Source organism: Phacochoerus africanus, chromosome 3 (assembly GCF_016906955.1).
Source record: "Phacochoerus africanus isolate WHEZ1 chromosome 3, ROS_Pafr_v1, whole genome shotgun sequence".
Classification (NCBI taxonomy): domain Eukaryota; kingdom Metazoa; phylum Chordata; class Mammalia; order Artiodactyla; family Suidae; genus Phacochoerus; species Phacochoerus africanus.
The window spans coordinates 19,410,713-19,434,372 of record NC_062546.1 but is presented as its reverse complement, the minus strand read 5'-3'; the positions used below and the strand labels follow the sequence as shown (position 1 = coordinate 19,434,372).

At 38.9% G+C, this 23,660-nt stretch overlaps 1 protein-coding gene across 2 annotated transcripts in view; it reads left to right on the top strand.

The window, feature by feature from the left end:
• Positions 1-23,660, top strand: part of TOP1 (DNA topoisomerase I) — an 89,294-nt gene that overhangs the window by 41,579 nt on the left and 24,055 nt on the right. Inside the window, exons 4-11 of one of the 2 annotated variants that reach the window (XM_047771093.1) lie at positions 1,774-1,897; positions 3,064-3,119; positions 6,210-6,305; positions 7,509-7,584; positions 10,958-11,070; positions 17,444-17,559; positions 21,457-21,578; positions 23,031-23,153. In XM_047771093.1, the coding sequence (XP_047627049.1) occupies positions 1,774-1,897; positions 3,064-3,119; positions 6,210-6,305; positions 7,509-7,584; positions 10,958-11,070; positions 17,444-17,559; positions 21,457-21,578; positions 23,031-23,153 (826 nt within the window). Of the gene's footprint in view, positions 1-1,773; positions 1,898-3,063; positions 3,120-6,209; positions 6,306-7,508; positions 7,585-10,957; positions 11,071-17,443; positions 17,560-20,794; positions 21,250-21,456; positions 21,579-23,030; positions 23,154-23,660 lie in introns of those variants that run through there. The other variant, XM_047771094.1, reaches the window with a different exon arrangement.

Sequence of the window (23,660 nt, the reverse complement as noted above, 5' to 3'; positions counted from 1 at the left end):
TTCTGTGCCCAGAGATATGAGTTGCAGCAGGTGCTTTCCTGATCCAGGTTCTGTGGCTCTAATCTAGCTGGTCATCATTTGTTTCTTCATTTTTGGCTTTTGAATGTAGCTGAATATATACTAGCCAAAATCCCTTTAGAATAGCTCATTGCCGGTAAGATGTATTTTTTTCTGGGTTGCAGGTGGTAAATGCGACATACGGAAAACAAAGTCTGTGATGGGAAAGGCAAGAGCCAATGCTGCCTATATGCCTGACTGTTCCTGTCAGCTGGGATTGCTGTCAGCTACTCTGTGTGTAGAGTGGACCCCCAATTCATAGCACTTGAATTCATGCTCCCTTTTGTAAACTTGCGGGATATATTGGTTACTTCAGTGAGCAAGATTCCTAAACTGTCTGCCCAGTGCACTGAAAAAAAGAAGAAAAAAAAATCCAGTATTCTGTCCCCTTAAAATATAGCCTGTGATTTTTGCTCTTTAGTCTTGGTCTACATGCATGTTCTTCTATAACTGCTGTCATTTAATATATTCCTTTTTTTTGTTGTTGGCATTCCTGCCGTGGTGTAGTTGGTTAAGAATCTTAACTACAGCAACTGGGATCACTGTGGAGGCGCGGGTTCCACCTCCGGCCCAGTGCAGTGGCTTAAAGGATCTGCTGTTGCTGCAGCTTTGTTGCGGGTCAAACCTGCATCTCAGATTCAGTCCCTGCCCCAGAATCTCCCATGTGCCTTGGGTGTGGCCATAAAGATATATACACATTTGTTACGTGTATACATTCCTTTTATATATTTTCTTCTTTTTTTGTGTCAAACATTTTCCATGTGTATTTGTAGGACTCATAGATTATAGAATAATAGCTACATAATGATAATTGTGATATGTAACTTTGATATATCACAGTTTCCCCCTCTTGTTAGTTACTAAGGCTGTATCTGGTTTCTTAGTGGTTTTTTGTTGTTTGTTCTTGTTTGTTTTTTTCTCATGGAAAGCATCAAAATGAACATCTTTCTGTAATGTTTTTCCCAGAGAGAAATCTCCAGGAGCTAGATCCCAGTGTATGAACATGTTAATGGTTTTGTTTTGTAATGTCACGTTTTGTTTTCCAGAGGAGCAGTGCCTTTTTACAGTGCTACCAGTACGCCTTCAAACTCCTTTGAAAGCAAAGGTTTAAACATTTAGCACGGTACATTCCCTTGTTTTTAGATGAGTTTTTTCTCATTGTGAGGAAAGGACCAGGCAAGATTATAAGCTCCATTTAGAAGTGACTAGCTTTTCCTGGTTAAAACTGGCAGGAAACATCAACTCTGTTGGGCTGCTCACTGCACAAAGCCCTGGCATGGCTTTGTGATATGTCTTTAAACCTGGCACTGAGCCAACAAATGATTTTTGGTGAACTGTTTTTACCTTCTCACATCAGATGTGAATGCTCAAGTTGGAACTTTCATTATGGTTTTCTGCCGGTGGAATATTGTGGAAGTACAGTGGGTTTGCTGTTTAGTCTTAGTCACGTAAAAAAAAAAAAGTCTTGGTATGTTTAGAATGATTATGTTTCTCTACTGATTCCTTTGCTCCTTCAAAAAAATAAAAACATTAAGTAAGATAAAGTCTGATGTAGCCATGAACCTCTACTCAAACCTTCTGTCAGGATAGTTTTTACTTGAAGTGTTCTAAGCTTCTGTGGTTCATTGTTATCTCAGGGTATCTTGTGAGTTAATCTTATGAAATGAAACCTGTGGTCCTTACTCTGGGCTAACTGTTGCATCTTATTTTTCACAGTGAACATAAAGATTCTGAAAAGAAACACAAAGAGAAGGAGAAAACCAAACACAAAGATGGAAGTTCAGAAAAGCATAAAGACAAACACAAAGACAGAGATAAGGAAAAACGAAAGGAAGAAAAGGTACAGAACTTTGTAGTGGGGAAGGAGGAGGTGTGGGATGTACTTTTCATGTAGTTTATCTTTAAAAGCAGGTAATGATAGTACCTTCATTGCATAGTAAGATACTCTGGCCTTTGAATGAAAAGGTCTCTGTCAGGAGACGTTAGAGCCAACCATAGTCTTAAACTGGAAGACTTAAAACCAAAGCCCTTTACCACTGTATTTCACAGCACCAAATCTATCCATATCATTACCTTACTTTACATAGCAGATGGGTGAGTTGAAGGGTGTAGGGTTTCTGGAAGAGTCAGTTTTCTTTCATGGGGAAATAATTCTATTTTGGGGAGAGGGCTTAATGCCATATTGGTCCTCTGTTGAATGAAAGTTCTTTTTGAGAGAAAATTTAATGTTGCCGGTGCCTTTTGTGGTTTTAGGGTCCGCTATAACCAGCACAAGCCTTCTTAAATTAGTTAGGCTTATCTGGCTGTGAATGAGTACTATGCATAGAACTTTTTAAAAAAGTTTTTATTTTAGTTTCTGAAAAAGTAATGCTGGTTGGACTTGGTAAATTCAAACAATATAAAATAGGGAATAATAATGAAAAATACACCTCCCTTTCACCCTTGACTCAGTCCTCTATCTTGCCCATTCTGGAGTTAGCCACTTGACTGGGTTTTTTTTGGGTATTCTTTCATCAATACTCTATGTATGTGCATGCGCGCAAGAGAGAATATTTTTGAAGGACCTAAAGTATCTGGAAAATTGAAGGAAGGCAAATGCGAATATACTTTGCCTAAATCAGAGAAGATGGGATGTAAAGTATTCCTTTTTGTTTTGCTTTGGTTTTTGATTTCCTGGCTGTACTGCCAAGAGAAAATCCCTGAGAGATAGAGTGTGTTTATTGAGGGAAGGGGACCTACCATCATTTAAAGGCAAAAAGCCACCATTTTGAAGGGTAACATTCTTAATAAATTAGACAGCTCACGCAGAAAAAATTGTAGGAGAAAAAAAAGAGTTTTAGAAACATGCCAAGACCCTTGATCCACCTGTTTAATTTTCCTAATAAGAAGAGTCAGTCTAGGATCAAGATACCCAAAGAGCTAAGGCCAGATAGCCTCAAATAAGGGAGAGGCTTCTTCGGGTTTATTCCTTTTAAGGTACTAATCAGTTACTGTTTTATCTTTCAGATTAGAGCCTCTGGGGATGCAAAAATAAAAAAGGAGAAGGAAAATGGTTTCTCTAGGTAAGCCGTCTCTGCTACCTAGGCTTTTCTTTCTCTGTGTGCCCAGTAGCCAGCTGCCCATATTGTAGTACTGTCTGAGCTTACCTAAAATGCACCGACCTAAAATGCACCAACCTGGCCATCTCCAGGTTTTCAAGGAAGTTGGCAGTGAAAGGACTTGGTCTAAGCCAATGTGAGCATTTCTAGAGTGCCATTTAGTGAGACTGATCAACACATTTTCTAGAATGCTCTTTTGAGTGAAGAAGGTTGGCGGGAAGAAGCTTTTTATTTTTATTTATTTATTTTTTGCTTTTTAGGGCTGCACCTGTGGCATATGGGAAGTTCCCAGGCTAAGGGTCGAATCAGAGCTATAGCTGCTGGCCTGCACCACAGCCACAGTAAATGTGGGATCCGAGCTGTGTCCATGACCTAGACCACAGCTCACGGCAACCCCGAATCCCCTACCCACTGAGAGAGGCCAGGGATCAAACCTGCATCCTCATGGATTCTAATCGGATTCCTTTCTGCTGCACCGCAACGGGAACTCCAGGAAGAAGCTTTTTTAAATTGAGATATAATTTATATTCTGTAAAATACACTTTTTTTTCCCCTTTTACAGCCACACCTGAGGCATAGGGAAGTTCCTGGGCCAGGGGTCTAATTGGAGGTGTATCTGCAACCTACGTTGCAGCTTTCAGCAGTGCTGGATCCTTAATGGGTTAGGATGGCCCCACTGAGTGAGGCCAGGAATTGAACCTGAATCCTCACAGAGACAACGTTGAGTCCTTAACCCGCTGAGCTGCAACAGGAACTTCAAATACACCATTTTAAAGTATTCAGTTTAATTGGTTTTTAGTATTTCACTACCCTCCATTTATATAGAATATTCTTATTACCCTCAAAAGAAACTTGATATTCAGTTCATAGTAATTAGTTTCCTACTCTGAATTCCTCCTTAATAACACTCTGAGGCTCATACATAGAAGCTTACTTGATCTACACTTCAGGAGTGGGTGTCGATTTGAGTGAAAATTTGTTCTCTTTTCCAGAGGGAGAGGAAAATGGACACAATCTAGAGGTCACTTTCCTGTACTTTTTTGGGCCATTTTGATTCTGTTTTCCTTATCAGCCTCAGCTCCCTAAAATAAGCCTGGATGTCTCTTCTACTTTTAAAAAACTAGAACTTTATGATCATATATTCTTACCTGTTCCACTGAATGGTAGAATGGATTTACTAGGAGTTGTTGTGCTTGCATTATTGCCTAGGGCAAGGTGTTTTGAGAGTTTTGTTCCCCTGCAACTTTGAACTTTTTGTCTCGTTTGAGAACGTTTTTGAAAATTGTACCATGTACTTTGGGTCCCTTAGACCAGGAGAAGCAGATGCCCTCTTCAGGCATGTTTTGTAACTGTTCTAGGAATGCAGAATAATAAAATTCAAGTATTACAGCTGTAAGCTAGGAGTTCTGATTTCTTAGACAAAACAGGGACTTAAACCAAGGCAGCCGTTTTCTGCCAAGACACTGCCTTGGACTTTCATTAAGCTAAGACTAAGATATGAATAGATTCTTTGGACTTGGTGTGTCATCCCTGCTTCAGTTTCAGACTTTCTGGGTTCGCTTTTCTGGACTGCTCACTAGCCTGTGTGTGCACCTTTGTAGAGAATCCAGATAATTGACTGAATGGAACAGTTTTCCAGTGTTTGTTTTAGAAATTCTTTCTTCAGGCCTAGTAAACCTTCCCACGTGTTTTTAACTTCACTCATAGCAATACTAGTATCTAGCATTTACTCTTGGGTAGATGGCAGTATTTCTTTCCTTCTGGTGCAAAGCTTTTGGAGATTTTGGATCCTTGAGGCTGTGACTGATTTCCGTGGTGGGGAGAAACAGCTGTAGAGGTCAGCATTTGGGGAGTGTGTGTACCTAAGGGAGGAAAGCTAATCGCTTTAAACATTCAAATTCAGTTGCAAACAAGGGGTTACAGCATGCTTGGGTGAGGAGGTGGCTGCATTGAAACCCCATGAATAGATAGCTTGATTTTGGTGGCTGAATCTGGATGCTTATCCCTTGGTCCTCTTAGAGATGGTTGGCTTCATGTCTGGAGGCCATTTATTCTCCATGCTGAGTTAGTTAGCTTTGTAGATACTTCTGGCTTTGAGCAGTGAAATTATGATGAGATGTGCCTGGCCAGGGAAGATCCCAGGCTGTGGTGATTGCTGGTCCCATTGGTTTTTTAACTTGTTCTCTCCTCTTTTTGATCCAAGATAGTTATCTAACAGAATGATTTTTATACTCAGAAGGCAGAATCTTAAAAATAGTTCAAAAGTCTTCTTCTGTGTATAAATTAAGTAAACTGAAGGAGGAATTTGAACAGTGAATAGATTTGGCTTAGAATGATTTAGGTTTGTTTTAGGCCTTTCATTTAGCACATGCCCTTCTTTTCTTGTAACATCAAGTAGGCCATTTTCCCTTGTAACTAAGGTTATTTTCCCTTAAGACTTTAAAATATCAAGTCTGGGAAGTACATTTTTATTCCTCTTTTTGTGAAAGCTATATTTTAGCTTTTGGAGCACAAGAATAATCAATTCAGTTTGCTCATGGGGCCAGATACACAGTAGACCCCCTCAAATAAGATGAGGAAACAATTTAGGTTTGTTTCTGTTTTGGTATGAATTGTGCTGGTGAAGACAGCTACGATGTAGCGGAAAGAATACTGAGGGAGAAAAAGGAGTCCTAACCCCAAACCTTGATATCTCCTGTTCATCTATAAGATGAAGATGATACTGTCTCCTTCACAGGGTTGTAGTGAGAATTAAGTGAGAAGTTCTCTTGTGGTACAGTGGGTTTAGGAGCTGGTGTTGTTACTGCAGTGGCTTTGGTTGTCCCTATGGCATGGGTTTGATCCCTGGCCCAGGAACTTTAATATGCCGCTGGTTTGGCAAAAAAAAAAAAAAAAAAAGAATTAACTGAGAAAAAGTTCTCAGTGGAAAACTTAGGTAATATGTCCACATGTACATGTTGTTATTCTTTTATTATCTACTTTTCCCTACTTTACATTACTTGATATAATGTAGATGTTCCAGCACTCATTAACTAGCAGTTTTTTTCTTTTTAGTCCACCACGGATTAAAGATGAACCTGAAGATGATGGCTACTTTGCTCCTCCTAAAGAGGATATAAAGCCATTAAAGAGACCTCGAGATGAAGATGAGTGAGTGTTTCTTAAACTTGGATTTTTTGAAAACAAAAAACTGTTTAGAGAATAAATGTGAGGTATATTTCTACAAGAATAAATGCATTGATTTTTACTTACTAGGAATTTGTGATCAGTGGACTTGGGTGACTGATTTCTCTTTGAATTATGAGATGTCAGGTTTATTAAATAGTGTACCTGAGGAAAATATATATTTACATTTTTCTCATTTTTTCTTATTAAAAGGGTAATGCATATTTATTGTTGGAATTTCAAATAACCCAGAATTTACAGTTCCTGTTGTGGTGCAGCAGAAACAAATCCGACTAGGAATCCTGAGGATGTGGGTTCAATCCCTGGCCTCGCTCAGTGGGTTAAGGATTTGGCATTGCCGTGGTCTGTGGTGTAGGCCGGCAGCTGTAGCTCCAATTATACCCTTAGCCTGAGAACCTCTATATGCCATGGGTGCAACTCTAAAAAGCAGAAAAAAAAAAAAAGATCCAGAATTCATGAAGAATGTTTAAGTAATTTGTTACTTTAGGTTTATCATCATCTACCACAGATAAGTTTTCATTGTTAAAGCAGTTTTTTCCTAGGATTTGTGCTTGTTGATACCTCTAAGTGCAGTTTCAGTGTATAGAAGTAATAACATTGTACTTACTTAAACAGTTATTTAAGGCTTATAGGTACCTTTCTCTTAGATCCAGTCAGTGTGGTTAAATCCTTTTCAGTGTTTTCAATCTTAGAGAATCTATTATGTTCCAGGAATCTGCAAAAATTATGGTAAACAATGGGTAGAAAGGGAGGAGGGAATTACTTAGTGACCTCATTTGTGTATATTCAGAATTCATAGAGAATTTCTTTCTTCCCCTTTCAGGCCAGTTATTACTTTGTGGTAGCCATTGTTGCACTGTGTTTGCTTCCCTGATTTCTACCTTCTAGTGTTGTCTATTTCTGTATGTAACTCTCTACTTCCCTTCCAGGACTGTGTGTGGTATCAAGTTGTTTGTTTTGTTATGTAGAGGGCTTTAACTGTTGGTCCTTGTCTGGCCTTCTTTACTTTGTCCATTCTTGTTCTTGACTGTAGAATGCCCAGCCAAGAATAATAGCAGTCACACCTGCCTTGGAGGCTGCCAAGAAGAGTTTGGAGTTTGGAGGTCCTATTGGTGAGAACTACTGAGTCACAGTTGTGTTAACTGCATATTCATGTTCTCCTTCTAGTGCTGATTATAAGCCTAAGAAAATTAAAACAGAAGATATCAAGAAAGAGAAGAAACGCAAACTGGAGGAAGAAGAGGTTAGTAAAGAGACTTAGGCCCTTGGGGGCTTGAGTTTGGAATGGTTTTCCATAAAACAACTTTTGAAGGCAAATGGGTAATAGGAATTTATTGCTCTCTTGTAGAGAAAACACTGGGAAAAAATTTTTTTTAACTGAGAAAGAAAACTTTAGTTTTATTTATACTAAAGCTTAGTCATATTGGAAAGAAAAATTAAAGACTTAAGTATGTTAAGTTGCTCTGTTAGTTTTAAGAGTTCTCTTAGCTTTCCTGGGTGTCTCTGCTGCCAGCTGACATATTCTTGGAGAAACTATGCCGTCTTCATGCATACAGGGGAAGTATTAACAAGAAATCATATTTTGGCTTACTACCCAAAAGAGTTTTCCCTAAGAATGTTTTTTAGTGTTTTCTTGTATCTAAGAAAGCTTGCTTGTCACTCATGTGGACATAGGATGAAATCTAAGCTCTTTACCGTAACACCTCCCTATCCGGCCCCTGCATCTTTTGCTTCCTCTAATTTACCTTGTTCCAGCCTTACAGACCTCCTTTGTGTCTTTTTCACACCAGATTCTTTTGTACTTCAGGTCTTTATGTAATATGTGCTGTTCCCTCTGTCTGGAACACACATGCTCTTCCTCTTTCCTTTCTTCTCCTAGCTTATAACCTTCCTTAAAATTCAGTTTCAACTCAAGTACTTGTCTAAGGGTTCTATTTGATGCTTGTGGTAGATTTAAAATATAATAATATGGTTCCTTCTTTTGTCACTTTCTGTTTCTTGTACTAAAGAGTTGTGGGCAAGTAATTCAAGAAAAAGATGGCGGTAATTCATAGGGGTCTTAATCTTGCACTCTTCTAAGAGAAGAAGGGATTGAGTGAGTTCTTAGCTTTTATGTTGCATTTGAGATCAGCCACTGTCTTGGGCAAAATGGATTCATAGGTGTAAAGTCAATAGCTTGAAGTATCAGCAGTAAAGATGGTGATAATAAGAAGCAGTGAGCCTTAAGGGTATAATCTGTTGTAGTAGTAGCAAGAATACTATTAATTCAAATTAAGTATATTGAAATGCTTACCCAGTGACGGGTACTATTCTTTACACCTTATAGGTATCATTTCATTTAATACTTATAGGAGCCCTTAGAGATAAATAGTGCTTCTGTTATCTCTATTTTATTCATGCAGACACTGGTATGGAGAGGTTGAATCATTTGCCTGAGGCCACACAGGTACTAAGTGGTAAAGTCAGGATTTGATCCCAGGTAGTTCGATTCCAGAGTCAGCACAGTAGCTGCCATGTTATCCTGCCTCCCGTGGGACTTTACTGATCCGTTAGCTCCATAAGAAGGGAGAAGGAGGATCTTCAGTGAAATCATTTTAAGAATATGAATGAATAGATGATCCATAGAGAGATGATCAGTTCTTGGATTTAGGGAACTGTAGTTAACAGTTAGCCTGTTCTTGGCAGAAGGTCAAGTTTATGAGACCCGACTCCAGGAATTCAGAATGACGTGTTGAGTAGTGAGGATAGTAGTCACTCCACTTTCATGTAGATTATCATACAGACTAGTCAGTAAAGAAATGTAAAACTTCAGCTCTCTGTGCTGTTCATATTGTATTTATGTAAAATAAAGCTTTCTCTAGATTTGTAAGAGATTAGTAATAAATGTTAAAACCATTTGGGGAAAAGAATGGTTGACTTCATTTATCTAATTGTTCTAGCAACCCTCTCCCTGTAGGGGGGAGGAGAAAATACAGGCTGAAAGACTGAATTAATACCCAGCGATATTGTGGTGGTTGCCCCAGATGGCAAGATCAGTCATTAAACCTCGCTTGCTGGCTATGGTGTTTTTCATTTTTGGGAATTGTTCTGAAGTCTCTTAGTGACTGGTAATCCCATTTTAAGATTTGGAAACATATAGGGTAGCCAATAGTTTCCTGATGGAACCATCTGCGTGCCTGTTCAGAAGCTGTTCAGAGAATGTCTTAACTGAAAAACATTCCCCTTTCCTGTGGTGTGTTTCAGCTAAAGAGTAAACATTATCTGAATTGATGTGATCCTCTAGTACTTTCTCCTCCCAGACATACTCACACATTTATATTCTCCATTCCTATTTTAAAATATGTGTGGTCTTTCCCCTTCTTTCTACGCTAAAGGCCATTTGCTTTCTTTGAGTTTGTCTTGACTGCTATCTTATGTAGTCCTAGAATGTTTATATATTTCATTCACTCCCATGAGTCACATTCCATTATCTTTCTGGTGAACTTGGGCTCTCATCATGGTCAGTAGAAGCTTTTAGATCTTGAGCAAGTGACAAAACCTCTGTTTCAGAATTTCCTTGAGTATACCTGGAAAGACCAAACCAAACTGTCCATAAAGTTTTTTCAAGTTCTGCCATTCTGTAACTGATTTTAAGATTGGTTCAAAACTACCTTTTTTAGGAGCATCTGCAGAGATGTCGGTGGAGTCTGGGATGTAGTTTCCATCCCCAGCCTGGCACCGTGGGTTAAGGATCCTCTGTTGCCACATTTTGGATCTGATCCCTGGCCCAGGAACTCCATATGCTATATAAAACTTGGTGAATAAAGACAAATTATATTGAATAGTTAGGACAAAGGAAAATATTCTTAAGAAGAGTTTAGATTCTGTTGAGCAGGACCCCCCACCTCTTAAAAAACACATCTTTGTCTCTATGTGCGTGTGTGTGTGTGTGTGTGTGTGTGTGTGTGTGTGTTTTGGGATTGATCACCTGTATTGGTGAATGATACTTGTTTATGTTTGGTATTCTTTTTCTGTGCCACCATGGTAGCTCATCGAGGGTCACAGTTCAAAGAAATACCACCGTAGGAACTTGTAGTCATTGTAGGACTTCCCAAACACTTGCTTGTTAGCTTCATGACTTTGTGTATGCAAACTATAGTAATAAAATACTCCACACTAGACTAGACTCAGCCAGGAATTTCCTTTTAAATTGTATATTAAGTATCTAATACATAAAAAGTCTCCTGTACCCATTAGTTGATGGTATTAGAAGAGGTTTAAAGATGAATAGATTTTAAAATAAGTGAGGATAAGACTGGATTATTCCCTCTAGCAGTCCTGAACTATGCTGAGACTAAAAAAAATTTCCCAGGCTCTTCTCCTGTGGAATGAGTATTTTTAACTACTTTTTCAGATGATCATTGGTCAGAGAGTTTTAGGAAATATTGCTCTAGAGAAAATTAAACAAGTAAATTCTTGTTTATCTTTCAAATTGAGAATATTGGACTTAAGAGCAAGAACCTCTCCAGTTCTAATATTCCATGATGCCAGTTTTTCTTCCTAATGGCCCCCCAAAACTACTTCAAGACGTGTGATTGGTCCTTATTTAAGTGCTTTCTCACCATGTTTCTTTGTAGGACGGTAAATTGAAAAAAACCAAGAATAAGGATAAAGATAAAGATAAAAAAGTTCCTGAGCCAGATAGCAAGAAAAAGAAGCCGAAGAAAGAAGAGGAACAGAAGTGGAAATGGTAACACTTTAGCACTGAGTTAAAATGTCAGCTCTTTGATTCTACAGCCTAATTAAGCAAGTGTATTAAGTCATTAAAATTAATAGCCTGATATTTGGGGGAGGAGGGAAGTACTTAAAAGAATCTCTTTAGAATAACCTTCTGAAAAAAGTTTTCTAGGTCCTAGGGGGAACATTAACTAGCTTTCACCCTGTTGGATCTCTAAACTAGGTCCCACCCTATTGAACAAAATGAGCTATACAAGTCCTATGTATATATAGAAGTTTAGCATATGAAGAAAGTTGCATATAAAATGATAGGGAAAAGATGGATTATTTTATGAATCATGTTGGGAAATTTGCCTATTTGGTTTTTTTTTTTTTTTAAGTAAACTTCCACAAAAAAACGTGGAATATTTTTATAATAATTGTAGAATATTGAAGACCTTTGAAACAAGAGATGTAACCAGAGCCCTAAGGAAAAGATTTATTTTCTTGAGTACCAAACCATATAATGTAACTTTAATAAAAGGGAAATTAGTTTGAACTGAAAAAAAGTTTTTGATAAAATTAAAATCTTCTGTATGGTAAATGAGCAAACTCATGCCATTAAAAAAAAAAAAAAAACCCAGAGGAAAATATTTGCAAAACCATGGGCTAAGATTCGTAGTATGAAAGAAGGTCGTTTAAAACAAATAATGAAAGAGTAGAAAAGTGAGGAAAAGGCACATCGTTACATAAAATAAATGATTAGTACTCATCCTAAAACATGGTCAGCCTCACAAGAGGCAAAGAAAAATAATAAAGGATACATCTTTTTTTGTTTAATGTCTCATATTAGTAAAGATTAAGTATCAAAATATCTAGGGTTGTAAACATGAGAAAACAGATGTTCTTCACTGTAGGGAGTGAAGATTCAGTCTTCTGTGAAAGAAAGCTTAGCACCAACAGGCTACGTTTTTGGTGTAGAGTTTTGAAGTAACTATTTTTAATACTTATTTTTCTTAAAACTTTGTATTATTTAGCTACCACATCAGTAGTACATGATTTGTATTTATGTTAAAAAAATTTCAATGATCCAGAGGCCTATGAATTAGGGAAAAAATGACAGTTCCGGTGTTCCCATTGTGGCTCAGCAGGTTAAGAACCTGATGTAGTCTTCATGAGAATGCAGGTTCGATCCCTGGCCTTGCTCAGTGGGTTAAGGATCCCGTATTGCCACAAGCTGCGGCATAGGTCATAGATGTGACTTGCATCTTACATTGCTGTGGCTGTGTTGTAGGTCTGTAGCTGCAGCTCCAATTCAACCCCTAGCCCAGGAACTTCCATACACTGAAGGTGTGGCCATAAAAAGGAAAAAAAAAACACCAAATAGTTCCCTTTCCTTTTTTCTCCCTTTCCCATTTTTCTTTTCTAGCTTTAAGGTAACCACTATTTGTAGATTGGTATGTACATTTGGTGTGCACTTACGGCTTTGTCATTGAGAACAGTAATCTCACCAGCACCTCTGAGGCAAGGGGAAACATCAGTGACCAGGGAGGTGGCTGAAAGGAGCAGAAGAACTGTGGTGGCAGAAATGCTCAGCACAGCTGTGTGATTGGCACTGTTGGTGTGGTCATATGTGGGATTAAAAGGAATGTGTAGGAGTTCCCATTGTGGCTCAGTGGTTAACGAATCCGACTAGGAACCATGAGGTTGCAGGTTCAATCCCTGGCCTCGCTCAGTGGGTTAAGGATCCGGCGTTGCCTCAAGCTGTGGTGTAGGTTGCAGATGCGGCTCGGATCCTGCGTTGCTGTGGCTCTTGCGTAGGCCGTTGGCTACAGCTCTGATTAGACCCCTAGCCTGGGAACCTCCATGTGCTGAGGGAGTGACCCTAGAAAAGGCAGAAAGACCAAAAAAGAAGGAAAAAAAAAAAAGGAAAGTGTAGAAAAGGAAGAATATGGAGCAGAGGAATCCTGGGCCTTTCCAAGGGTCAGAGTCAGAAAACAAAAGAACATGTGTTTTTCATGTATAAATCAGGGGTTTTTATTGGGAATGTTGAGTTAGTAGTTCATCAGTCTCTTAAGTCTCTCTGGGCTCTGTGGTTGGGTGCTCACCAAGTTTATTGAATGAACAAGTTCATTTCTTTGTCATCACGAGCTCTTTGCTGTCTTCCTTCTTCCTTTGGAGCCTTGGCTCTTATTGGGCTTGGAAACGGATGTATTCTTTTCTGGTTTAGCCTTCTCTGTGGGGAATTAGGTACCCTTGAAGAGTCTAATAACCTAATTTTGCTTCTGTGGTTGAAATTCTTATCAGTGTTGCCACACATTTTTATTGTTTTGGTTTAAGTGGGACTGGTCTTTAATTGAAGATGGTAGGTTTGGGGCAGAGCAATCTGCGGCAGCTTCCAGTACATGCTTTTTTTTTTTTTTTTTTTTTTTTGCTTTTTAGGGCTGCACCAGTGGCATATGGAGGTTCCCAGGCAAGGGGTCTAATTGGAGGTACAGCTGCTGACCTACGCCACAGCGACTCAGGATCTGAGCTGCATCTGGACCTATACTACAGCTCATGGCAGTGCCGGATCCTTAACCCACTGAACAAGGCCAGGGATTGAACCCGAAACCTCATGGTTCCTAGTCGGATTTGTTTCTACTGCGCCACGACGGGAACTCCCAGTGCGTGCTTTTCTCAAGTCTGGATGTTAAATGGTATACATTCTTAAGTGCAGTGCATGAAGGTAAGTTTCTAGAAGGTAGAGAACGGGAATGATTGGCCTCTTCACTGACCCCTTGCCCTTTCCTGCATCACTTTAGGCTTGCCTGTAGAAGTCTGTGGTCCAGTCCTCAGCGACTGTCACTGACAGCTTAGTTAGGGATCTTACATGGCAGATACTCTCATTATTATTATTTCTCTTATTATTTCATTAAAAAATTGTACCCATAAACAGTTTGGCAAATGAGCAGATCTTTTGCCTCCCCTGAAAGCCTGTAGACTTGTTAATCCTGCCAAAAACAAGCAAACTTTGAGTCTTTTCTCTCTGTCTTTGGTAATTGTGGGAGTGGGAAAATGGGATCTCTGTTGGTTTCTTTACTGTGTCACATTTTCTCCATAGAAACAGTGTTACAAGTGATGGTAGTATGCTCAGGCTAATTTATAAAAACCTATTTAATCCAGCTCCCCCTCTTTGTAACTGTTAACCCGTTGTAGCTTTATAGGGTTTTAGCTCTGCTTTAAGTATACTTCTGTATCAGGGCTGACCTGTTGGAGCATAACTGCTATTATTTTATCCTAAACCAATGAGTCTTCACAAATAGATCTAGAAACTGGGGAGTTTATTAATGGTGTTTAGTGTGATTGAGTACATGTTTTTGTTAATTTTGTTGGTGAACCATTGATGGAGGCCTAAAAGGCTGACACTGCTGTCTTCATTTGTGTAGTAGTAGTTGTTGATCCTGTGATTCAGCATTCTTTATTTCTGTTTAAACTGAGCTTTTAGCGTTGAGTGAATCTATGAATTTGTTTAAATTGTTAAAAAGTTACTGTGAGCCCCCAGGATGAACATAATGGAAGAGGAGGAGTTATTAAAAAGTCTGGGATCTTAATGAAACAACATTGGAGGTAAAGAGAAGAATGCAACCAAGTCCTAGGATTGAAGGAAAACATGGTGCTGTGGATCCTTGTACAGTTACTCTGTGACTACTCTGAATAGGTGTCTTGCAGTTGCTCTCGCATACCTACACGCATGCATACATACATACATGCATATTTTCTCTGGTTTAAAGAATAATAGACTCTGGGGGTGGGTTCGGTTCTTGCATCCAAGCCTTTTCATGTTAACGTCTAGTTGGAAGATCCTGCCAGTTTCATGTCTGTGTAGTGGTAGCTTGGTTATAGAAGATCTTTAAAGTGCCTTCCAGGTCTAAGATTTCATTAAATCTTGACTTTGAGAGTTTTTTTAAATTTATTTTTAATTGCGATAAGTATAAAAACATAAAAGTTACCACCACAACCATCTTTGAGTGTGCAGTTGAGTGGTATTAAGTACATTCACATTGTTGTGCAGTGATCCCCACCACTATCCATTGCCAGAACTCTCTTTATCTTACAAAACTGAAACTTTTTTCAACAGTAACTCTCCTTCATTCCCCCTTTTCTCCTTGCCCTTGGTAACCACCATTCTACTGTCTTTGAATTTGATTACTCTAGGTACTTTGAATAAGTGGAGTCATAATATCTTACCTTTTGTGACTGGATTTTTTCACTTCAGAAAATGTCCTCAAGATTGATTCATGGTCTAGCATGTCAGAATATCCTTCTTTTTTAAGGTTGAATAATATTCCATTGTATGTATAGACCACTTTTTGCTTATCCATTCATCTGTTAATGAATACTTAGATGGTTTCTACCTTTTGGCAGTTGTGAATAGTGCTGCTATGAACATTTGTGCAAGTATTTGTTTGAATACCTGCTTTCAGTTCTCTTGAGTATATTCCCCAAAGTGAAATTCTAGAGCATATGCTCATTCTATGTTTTATTCTAACTTTCTGAAGAGCCGCCATCCTGTTTTCCATAGTAGCTGCACCCACATACCATCAGTGCACAAGAGTTCCAGTTTCTCTACATCCTCATCAATACTTGTAATTTCTGATTTGTTTCTGTTTTTAACAGTAGCCATCCTTGTAGGTGAGAGTGGTACCTCATGGTTTTGATTTACATTTTCCTAAAAATTGGTGGTGTCGAGCATTTCTTCAGATGCTTATTGGGTAGATTTTTGGAACTATTGAAGTTCCTTGCTTATTCTTTAATTTTTTGTTGTTGTTGAGTCATGGTAGTTCTTTATTCTAGATAGTAACCCCTTGTCAAATATGTGCTTTGCAAATATTTTCTCTTATTTACTGGGTTATCTCTTCACTCTATTGATACTGTGTCCTTTGATGCATAGTTTTTAATTTCATAGTTCAATTTATCTAATTTTCTCTTGTTGCTCGTGCTTTTGGTGTCATATCTAAAAACTCATTTCTAAATCCGTTGTCATGAAGCTTTTGCCCTATGCTTTCTTCTAAGAGTTTTATAGTTGGAGCTCTTACATTTGAGTTTTTGTTACATTTTCTGTTCATTTTTTTATATTGTGTAAGGTAAGGGCCCAATTTCATTCTTTGGCATGTGAATATCCAGTTTCTCCAGTACCATTTGTTGAAAAGACTGTTCTTTCTCCATTGAATGGTCTTGGTACCCTTGTCAAAAATTATTTGACCATATATGTTGACCTTGGTTTTATAGTAATGCTGTTATTACAGCACAGTTTTGATACATGTAATTTTTATTTGATGCCTCTGAACTTAAATTTTGGAGTTGAAAGATGATAGCAAGTAGTAGAATATGTGTAATTGGCCTTCAGAATAATTCTGTAGAACTGTAGGACTTTTCATTTTAAAATAAAAATAAGGTTAAAATCTGAAATTTTTAGGCGTTCCCATCATGCAGCAGAAATGAATCCGACTAGGAGCCATGAGATTGTGGGTTCAATCCCTGGCCTTGCTCAGTGGATTAAGGATCCAGCGTTGCCATGAGCTGTGGTGTAGGTTGCAGACTTGGCTCGGATCTGGTGTTGCTGTGGCTCTGGCGTAGGCCAGCAACTTGGATTCTACCCCTAGCCTGGGAACCTCCATATGCCACGGGTGTGGCCCTAAAAAGACAAAAAAAAAAAAATCTGAAATTTTTAAGTATTCTTGTAAGATAATTGACTGACTCTTAAAACAAAATGGTGGTGGTGAGAGGTCTTTCTCATTCTAGAGAAAGAAAGACTTTGAAATATGTCAACCAAAAAACTCAGTATACCACAACTCAATGTTTTGATTTATGTTTTCCTAATAATTGGTGATGTTGAGCATTTCTTCAGATGCTTATTGGCCATTTGTAGATTTTTGGAAGTATTCAAGTTCTTTGCCTTGAAGAACTTGTGTTCCCAGCTTTCTGTTTTATTGGGTACTTTCTCAAAGGGTTGTTTCCCCTACACTTTCACCTGGGATCTCCATTCCCAGGAGACCTTTTCCTGTGTATCAACCGTATAAATAATACCTCTGTCTTACGTACCATTGTGATAAAACAACTGTTTCTGTTTCCATATCCCCTATTTATTGCTGAGTAATGTTCTCATGTACTCAATATCTTTGAACTAAACTGTTGAATTATATTTTCCTCTGCTTACCTGAGTATTTCATCTTATTTGTTGTGAGTATTGGCTTTTTCAAAGTGAAGGATGTTGGTTATTTTGATCCAGACCTTGAATGTGGGGCCCAGAGTCACTCCAGAGCAGTAGTCAGTTGAGCAGATAATTATTTTGGCATTTTATGGGTAATGATCTCTGTATTAGGTGAAGTAATCACTAAATGAGATTGTGCTTTTGTTTTTTAAAGGTGGGAAGAAGAGCGCTATCCTGAAGGCATCAAGTGGAAATTCCTAGAACATAAAGGTCCTGTATTTGCTCCACCATATGAACCTCTTCCAGAGAGTGTCAAGTTTTACTATGATGGTGAGTTGTTCCAAGATTGTCAGATTCTTGGCCAAGGAAAGAGAATTCCTCTATTTAGGAATAGAAAGTGAGGAAAAATCTTGTGCTGTGTAATCTTTTTTGTTCACTTCATTTTGTTTTATTGTTGTCATTTGGTTTGGGGAAAGTCATCAGGTATTTACTTAACTCTTAAAGACCCATTTGGTGCAGAAAAAGTGCTCTGAGAAAGGGGTTATTAATGTCTTATTTACATGGTCTCAGAAGGGTCCATCTACATAGCTCACAGCACTTGGTCCACAAGCTAGATGTTTTTCTCTGAACTATCTTTCTTAATTGAAGTAAATTTACAGTGTTGTGTTAGTTTCAGGTGTACAGGAAGTGATTCAGTTTATATATATATATTCAGTTTATACATACATACATATATATATATATGTGTAGTTTTCCCTTATAGATTATTATAAAATATTAAGTATAGTACCCTGTGCTATACAATAGGTCTTTGTTGATGGAACTTCATTTCTAAGGAGCTACTCTTCATAAAAGTTACTAGAAAAGCCTTGCTTGAATGGCAGTATTGTAATTTAGTGATATAATACAAGCTGACAAGATGCTCATCACTCAAAACAGTATTTCGTACTTGGTTGTGAATTAGTCTGCCATCAACCTCTAGGTAGGACTGGTCTGTCACTCATTCTACATGGTACAACACTATGCCTTTGCCCTTTGTGCAGTCAAGTCTGACTAGCTGCTTTGAAGAACTAATCCTACCTAGTTCTCTTATAACCCTCAGAATTTTCTGTTTATTAACTGTCATTGCTGTTTCTGTCCTTGGGTTGAAGATTTTTGAGAGTAGTCTTTGTTGATGCTCCCTTATTAGGCAGATAGCAGCATGCAGATTGTAATACTCAACTGATTTCCTTCATTCCAAGAGTTTTCTCCAGAAATGGCTAAAGCATTATTCCTCAAACCCTTAGGTCCCCAGTGGATCTGGGCCCATTTAGTAGGTGTTGAGTGGTATTGGGTGCTTCTGAACTAAGGGGTCTGCTGACCAAAACTTTGAGAAACATTGAGCCAGGAGAACTGCTGAAAAACATCAGTAGGTGAACATTCAGAGCGTTTTGGTATATCTCTGTCCACGTAGCATTGGCCTCAGGCCATGGATGCTTATAAGTCAAGGGTAGTAGTTTATACTGAAAGTCTGGGTCTTGCAAATCAGGGATGCGTCGAACTTGTCAAGCTGGAATTTTTGGTTTTTTTAAAATTATTTATTCACTATGACTGTGTTTACACATGAAGACCCAGCAGTGGACAATACTAACTAATAAATCCCTGTTCCCATGGAGTGTGCAGTCTAGCAGGACCTTATAGCCTCCATGACAAATGCTTGCATCATGTAAACATTCTGACTTGAGTTGATTGGAGAGCACAGGACAGAGTAGAGCTCTACTGTCAGCCCTCAGAGTGGGTAATTCCTGGAGACATTAAAATGTGACTCAAAGCCAAAACTCCAGTGGTGAGAAAGAACCTTAGCTAATCATAGAAAGAAATGTGGTATTCTGTAGCCCTAGTCTGGTAAAGACTAACTGTGGGATCCAAAGTTATTTGAAGGAAAGCTAGATTCCTTTCCTTAGCCTTTGGTTTCTCTTTATTTTCTGAGGTGGAAAGCTGAGACTTGAGCTACTCACCATGGTCCCTTCCCACATTCTTGCCCATCGTATGAGCTCCATTCTTGTTCCATTATATGAGCTCCAGCTCTAGGGCTCTTGCATTTTTTTCATTTGATCTTTCTGGAGTTTCTTCCCTTTAATTAGGTAAACTAATTATTGACTGCAGTAAGTCAAGAAGTTGTATCTGACTTAGTCTAAGTTGATACTGTCAGTTCTGCCTCTTTTCTAGGGAAGAGAATCTTCAGACTCCTTAGTGCCTTTTAGGGAGATGTGGGGCACGAGCTGGCTGAAGCAGTGAATGGCCTCCAAGAACCTCCAATTTTCAGCTCTGACTCAGCAGTTTCTTCCTGGAATTCAGCCTTTTCCACAAAACACTGCCATTGCCGGGAACTTTCTAGTTATCCTCCTACCCTTCTACTGCTGGGAGCTGTCATTTCATCTTTGACAGCTCATCTTAAATGGGAGGCATCAAAAGTACTTTCTCTATTGGGATAGAATTCAGTAAAATTTCCCAAAGAGTCTCTCTCTCTCTCTCTTTTTTTTTTTTTTTTGGCTTTTCAGGACCACATTCACGGCATATGGAGGTTCCCAGGCTAGGGATCCAGTCAGAGCTACAGCTGCCGGCCTATGCCACAGGCACAGCAACATCAGATCTGAGCCGCGTTAGACTACAGCTCACAACCAACACGGGATCCTTAACGCACTGAGCGAGGCCAGGGATCGAACCCAAAACCTCATGGTTCCTAGTCAGAGTCGTTTCCACTGAGCCACGATGGGAACTCCTTTTTTAAAATATTGTTTATATTTAGTTTAACATACCCCAAAGTAGTTTGCATTCTTTCTTGCCTTTTACTTTATGTATTTTATTCTTGGTGACTTAATGTTTTCCTTTATGTTAGAAGCATGTTACAACTTAACTGGCAACATCTATTCAGACTTGAGTGGGGTAATTCTGAAGAAGTGCAAGAAACTCTTTAAAGCCAGCCCCTTCTCCCCATGGTGTCCTTTTTGGAAGGAGCTGGAAGGTTGAGAGGGGAAGCGGCGCCACCTGTTGGCCTTTTAAAGTAATGCATTTCAAGCAGGGTCTTTCTGTCTACCCTAAAACTTCAGTTTGAGTCTTCAGTTCCTGATATCCCTATAATTAGAGTGATAACTTTCCAGCCGTTCTTCTCAGTTTTGAAATGAATGCATTTCTGGTTAATTTTACTTTTATATAATAAATGTGAAATCTTTGGTGAATTAGTACCTGTGTAATAGTAAGACAGTGGAGAAACACGTACAATGCCAAGAAGCCCAGTCATCCCTTTGTTTTAGATGAGTCCCATTTCCCTGAAAGGGGCAACCTGATAAAGCCTGTGTTGCAGAGAGCATCTCAAACTCTGTGTACATGAGCTACCTGGGGGGTCTCATTAAAATGCGCTTTCTGGGAGTTCTCCTGTAGTGCAGTGGGTTAAGGATCTGGTGTGTCACTGTAGTGGTTTGGGTCACTGCTATGGGATGGGTTCATTCCCTGGCCTGGGAACTTGCGCATGCCGTGGGCTCGGCCAAAAAAAAAAAAAAAGGCACTTTCTGGTTCAGTAGGTCTGGGGTGGGGCCTGAGATTTTGCATTTCTAATAAACCCCCATGTGATGTCAATACTGCTGGTCCATGAACCATACTTTGAGTAGCAGGGTTCTAGAGGAAGGTCTTATCTAGACTTTTCATATGGGATATCTGGCTTGCCTGCTATGAATATATACTTTTTATTCATATTCCACCCACCTAACTTTAAAGAAGAAAGATGCCTATTTCTTTTCCCCACAATTCCTTTCTTCCACTCCCTGCCCTATCCCTTCCTCCCCTTCTTGAACAGAAGCTGTTTAGCTTAGCAGTGGCAGGAGTCCCTCTGAGGATTTGATTTTTAAAAACCATTGAAGAGGTGTAAAGGACCCTGCTTGCTGAAAGGAAAAGGAAGAGTGACTGGGCCTCCCCCAGGTCATCCCTGTCCTGAGCAGGCTCCTGGGAACAGTTTACTGGCATAGTCTCCAGAGAATGACCCAGGTAAATATCTGCTAAAGAGAAGGAGAATCATACACGTAGATATAAATCAGTTTACTGTCTTTGTTGTCATTGTTACCACGTGTTACCAGACCTTTATATATATACTTTGGGAAGGTAAACCATTATTAAAGATGTCTCCAGAGCTTCAGTATTTATATTCAGAACATGAATACTATACCTCATTCTTTGGAAACATTTTTTCTTTAGGTAAAGTAATGAAGCTGAGCCCCAAAGCAGAAGAAGTAGCTACGTTCTTTGCAAAAATGCTCGACCATGAATATACTACTAAAGAAATATTTAGGAAAAATTTCTTTAAAGACTGGAGAAAGGTATTGTAGCCCATGAATTAGTTTCCTAGCAGTTGGTCAACTACTAAGTAATAAATTATAATTTTACGACAAAATTCCCTGAGGTAAAATTTGAGTTTTATGGATTTTATTGTATTAAAAGTTGTCTAATTTTTTTTTTGTCATTGGTCATTTACTATATCATATAGAGTTCTGTCCAACAGGAATACCTACATGTCTTTCCTACTGGCTTTTCTAGGGCTGTAAGAGGGTCGTTTTTCAGATTAGACTGAACAGGAAACCTCAGCTCCAGTTGAGCAAAGGAAAGTTTATCTGTGCAAGACAGCCCTCTGTCTGCTCTCATAGAGAGAGGTGCATTAGTATTGTCTCATTCCCTCTTGATTCTTGCTCATTAGCTTTAGGTGCTTTCTGCTCTTGAAACCACTATCCTTTATCTACTGAGGTGGTTTTAAACAATGTCATTATTCTTAATTTGGATAATGTCAATAAAGACTGAGCTGAAGTTTATCTTCAGAATAGCTCTAGAAGTAAGATTCAATAAGTAAACAGAGGAGGGATAATCCTTCTGAGAGAGAATGAATATGGGAACATTTCTCTCTTTACGAAAATGAATGGTATTCATTCTTCTTACCCCAGCTGTGGTGTTCATATGCTTAGGAGATTATGACAGTGTGTCGAGGAATCCAAGAAACTACATAAGAGTTACCATTTTCGATGTTAAGTTATTTTAAGTGTTTTTCTTTCAAATACATATTTTACAGTAGAATAAAGTAATAAAATTGTTTGTTTTTTGTTTGTTTTTGGGGGGGATTTTTGTTTGTTTGTTTTTAGGGCTGCTCCTGCGGCATATGGAAGTTCCCAGGCTAGGGGTCAAGTTGAAGCTACAGCTGCTGGCCTTCACCACAACCACAGCAACGTGGGATCTGAGCCGCATCTTTGACCTACATACACCACAGCTCATGAGCGAGGGCAGGGACCAGACCCACACAATCATGGATACTAATTGGATTTGTTTCCACTGTGCAACAATGGGAACTCCAAAATTGTTTCTTTTTTAAAAAAGATTTACCAGTTTTGGAGTTCTCGTCATGGCTCAGTGATTAATGAACCCGAATAGTAACCACGAGGTTTCGGGTTGGATCCCTGGCCTTACTCAGTGGGTTAAGGGTCTGGCATTGGTGGCGTGACTTGTGGTGTAGGTAGAAACATGGCTTGGATCCTATGTTGCTGCGGCTGTGGTATAGGCCAGCAGCTATAGCTTCAATTCAGTCCCTAGCCTGGGAACCTCCACATGCCGTGGGTGTGGCCGTAAAAAGACAAAAGAAAAAAAAAAAGGTTTACCAGTTTAAATTGACTGCCTCTCCAGATACCCTTTGACTGAAAACATGATGTTTTGCTGTAACTGCAGAAAAACCTGAGGGGTTATTAGTGTATTTACCTTCTTCTTCTGTCTCCCCCACTTTTTTAAACTAGGAAATGACCAATGAAGAGAAGAATATTATCACCAACCTAAGCAAATGTGATTTTACCCAGATGAGCCAGTATTTCAAAGCCCAGTCAGAAGCTCGGAAACAGATGAGCAAGGAAGAGAAACTGGTACTGCAGAATTTCTTAAACCTCTGGAGAATTTTGGAGCAGTGATTAGCTTAACTAATTTTCTTCTTGGTGCTTACAAAACGGCTTTGATTTTAGTAATTTTGCATGACTCTGTGCTAAAGATTTAGGATTCTTCACCTAGGAAAGGCTAAAATTTCTTAAGGTTTAGACAGACTGAAAATTGTGAATAAGCACTGTGTTTAATAGCTCATTATGAGAACCTGGTGTTCTACTGACCTAAAAACCAGCCAGTAGCTCCAGTAATAGTGTTTTTAAGGATCAGCAAATCTGACCCATAGTGGCTCCTGGATATTAGGGATTTAAGACAGATTAAATGATGTTGGCCACATTTATACACCCACACACCTAGGATCTTTGATCTCTTACTTTGGAATCTAGCCACGCTCATCCATCTTCATCTTCCAGCCTTGGCCAACTTCATTCCTGAAGGATCTTTCTAGTATCCAGCTGAGATGTCACTATCTTCTAGAATACTGGTAGGCAAAC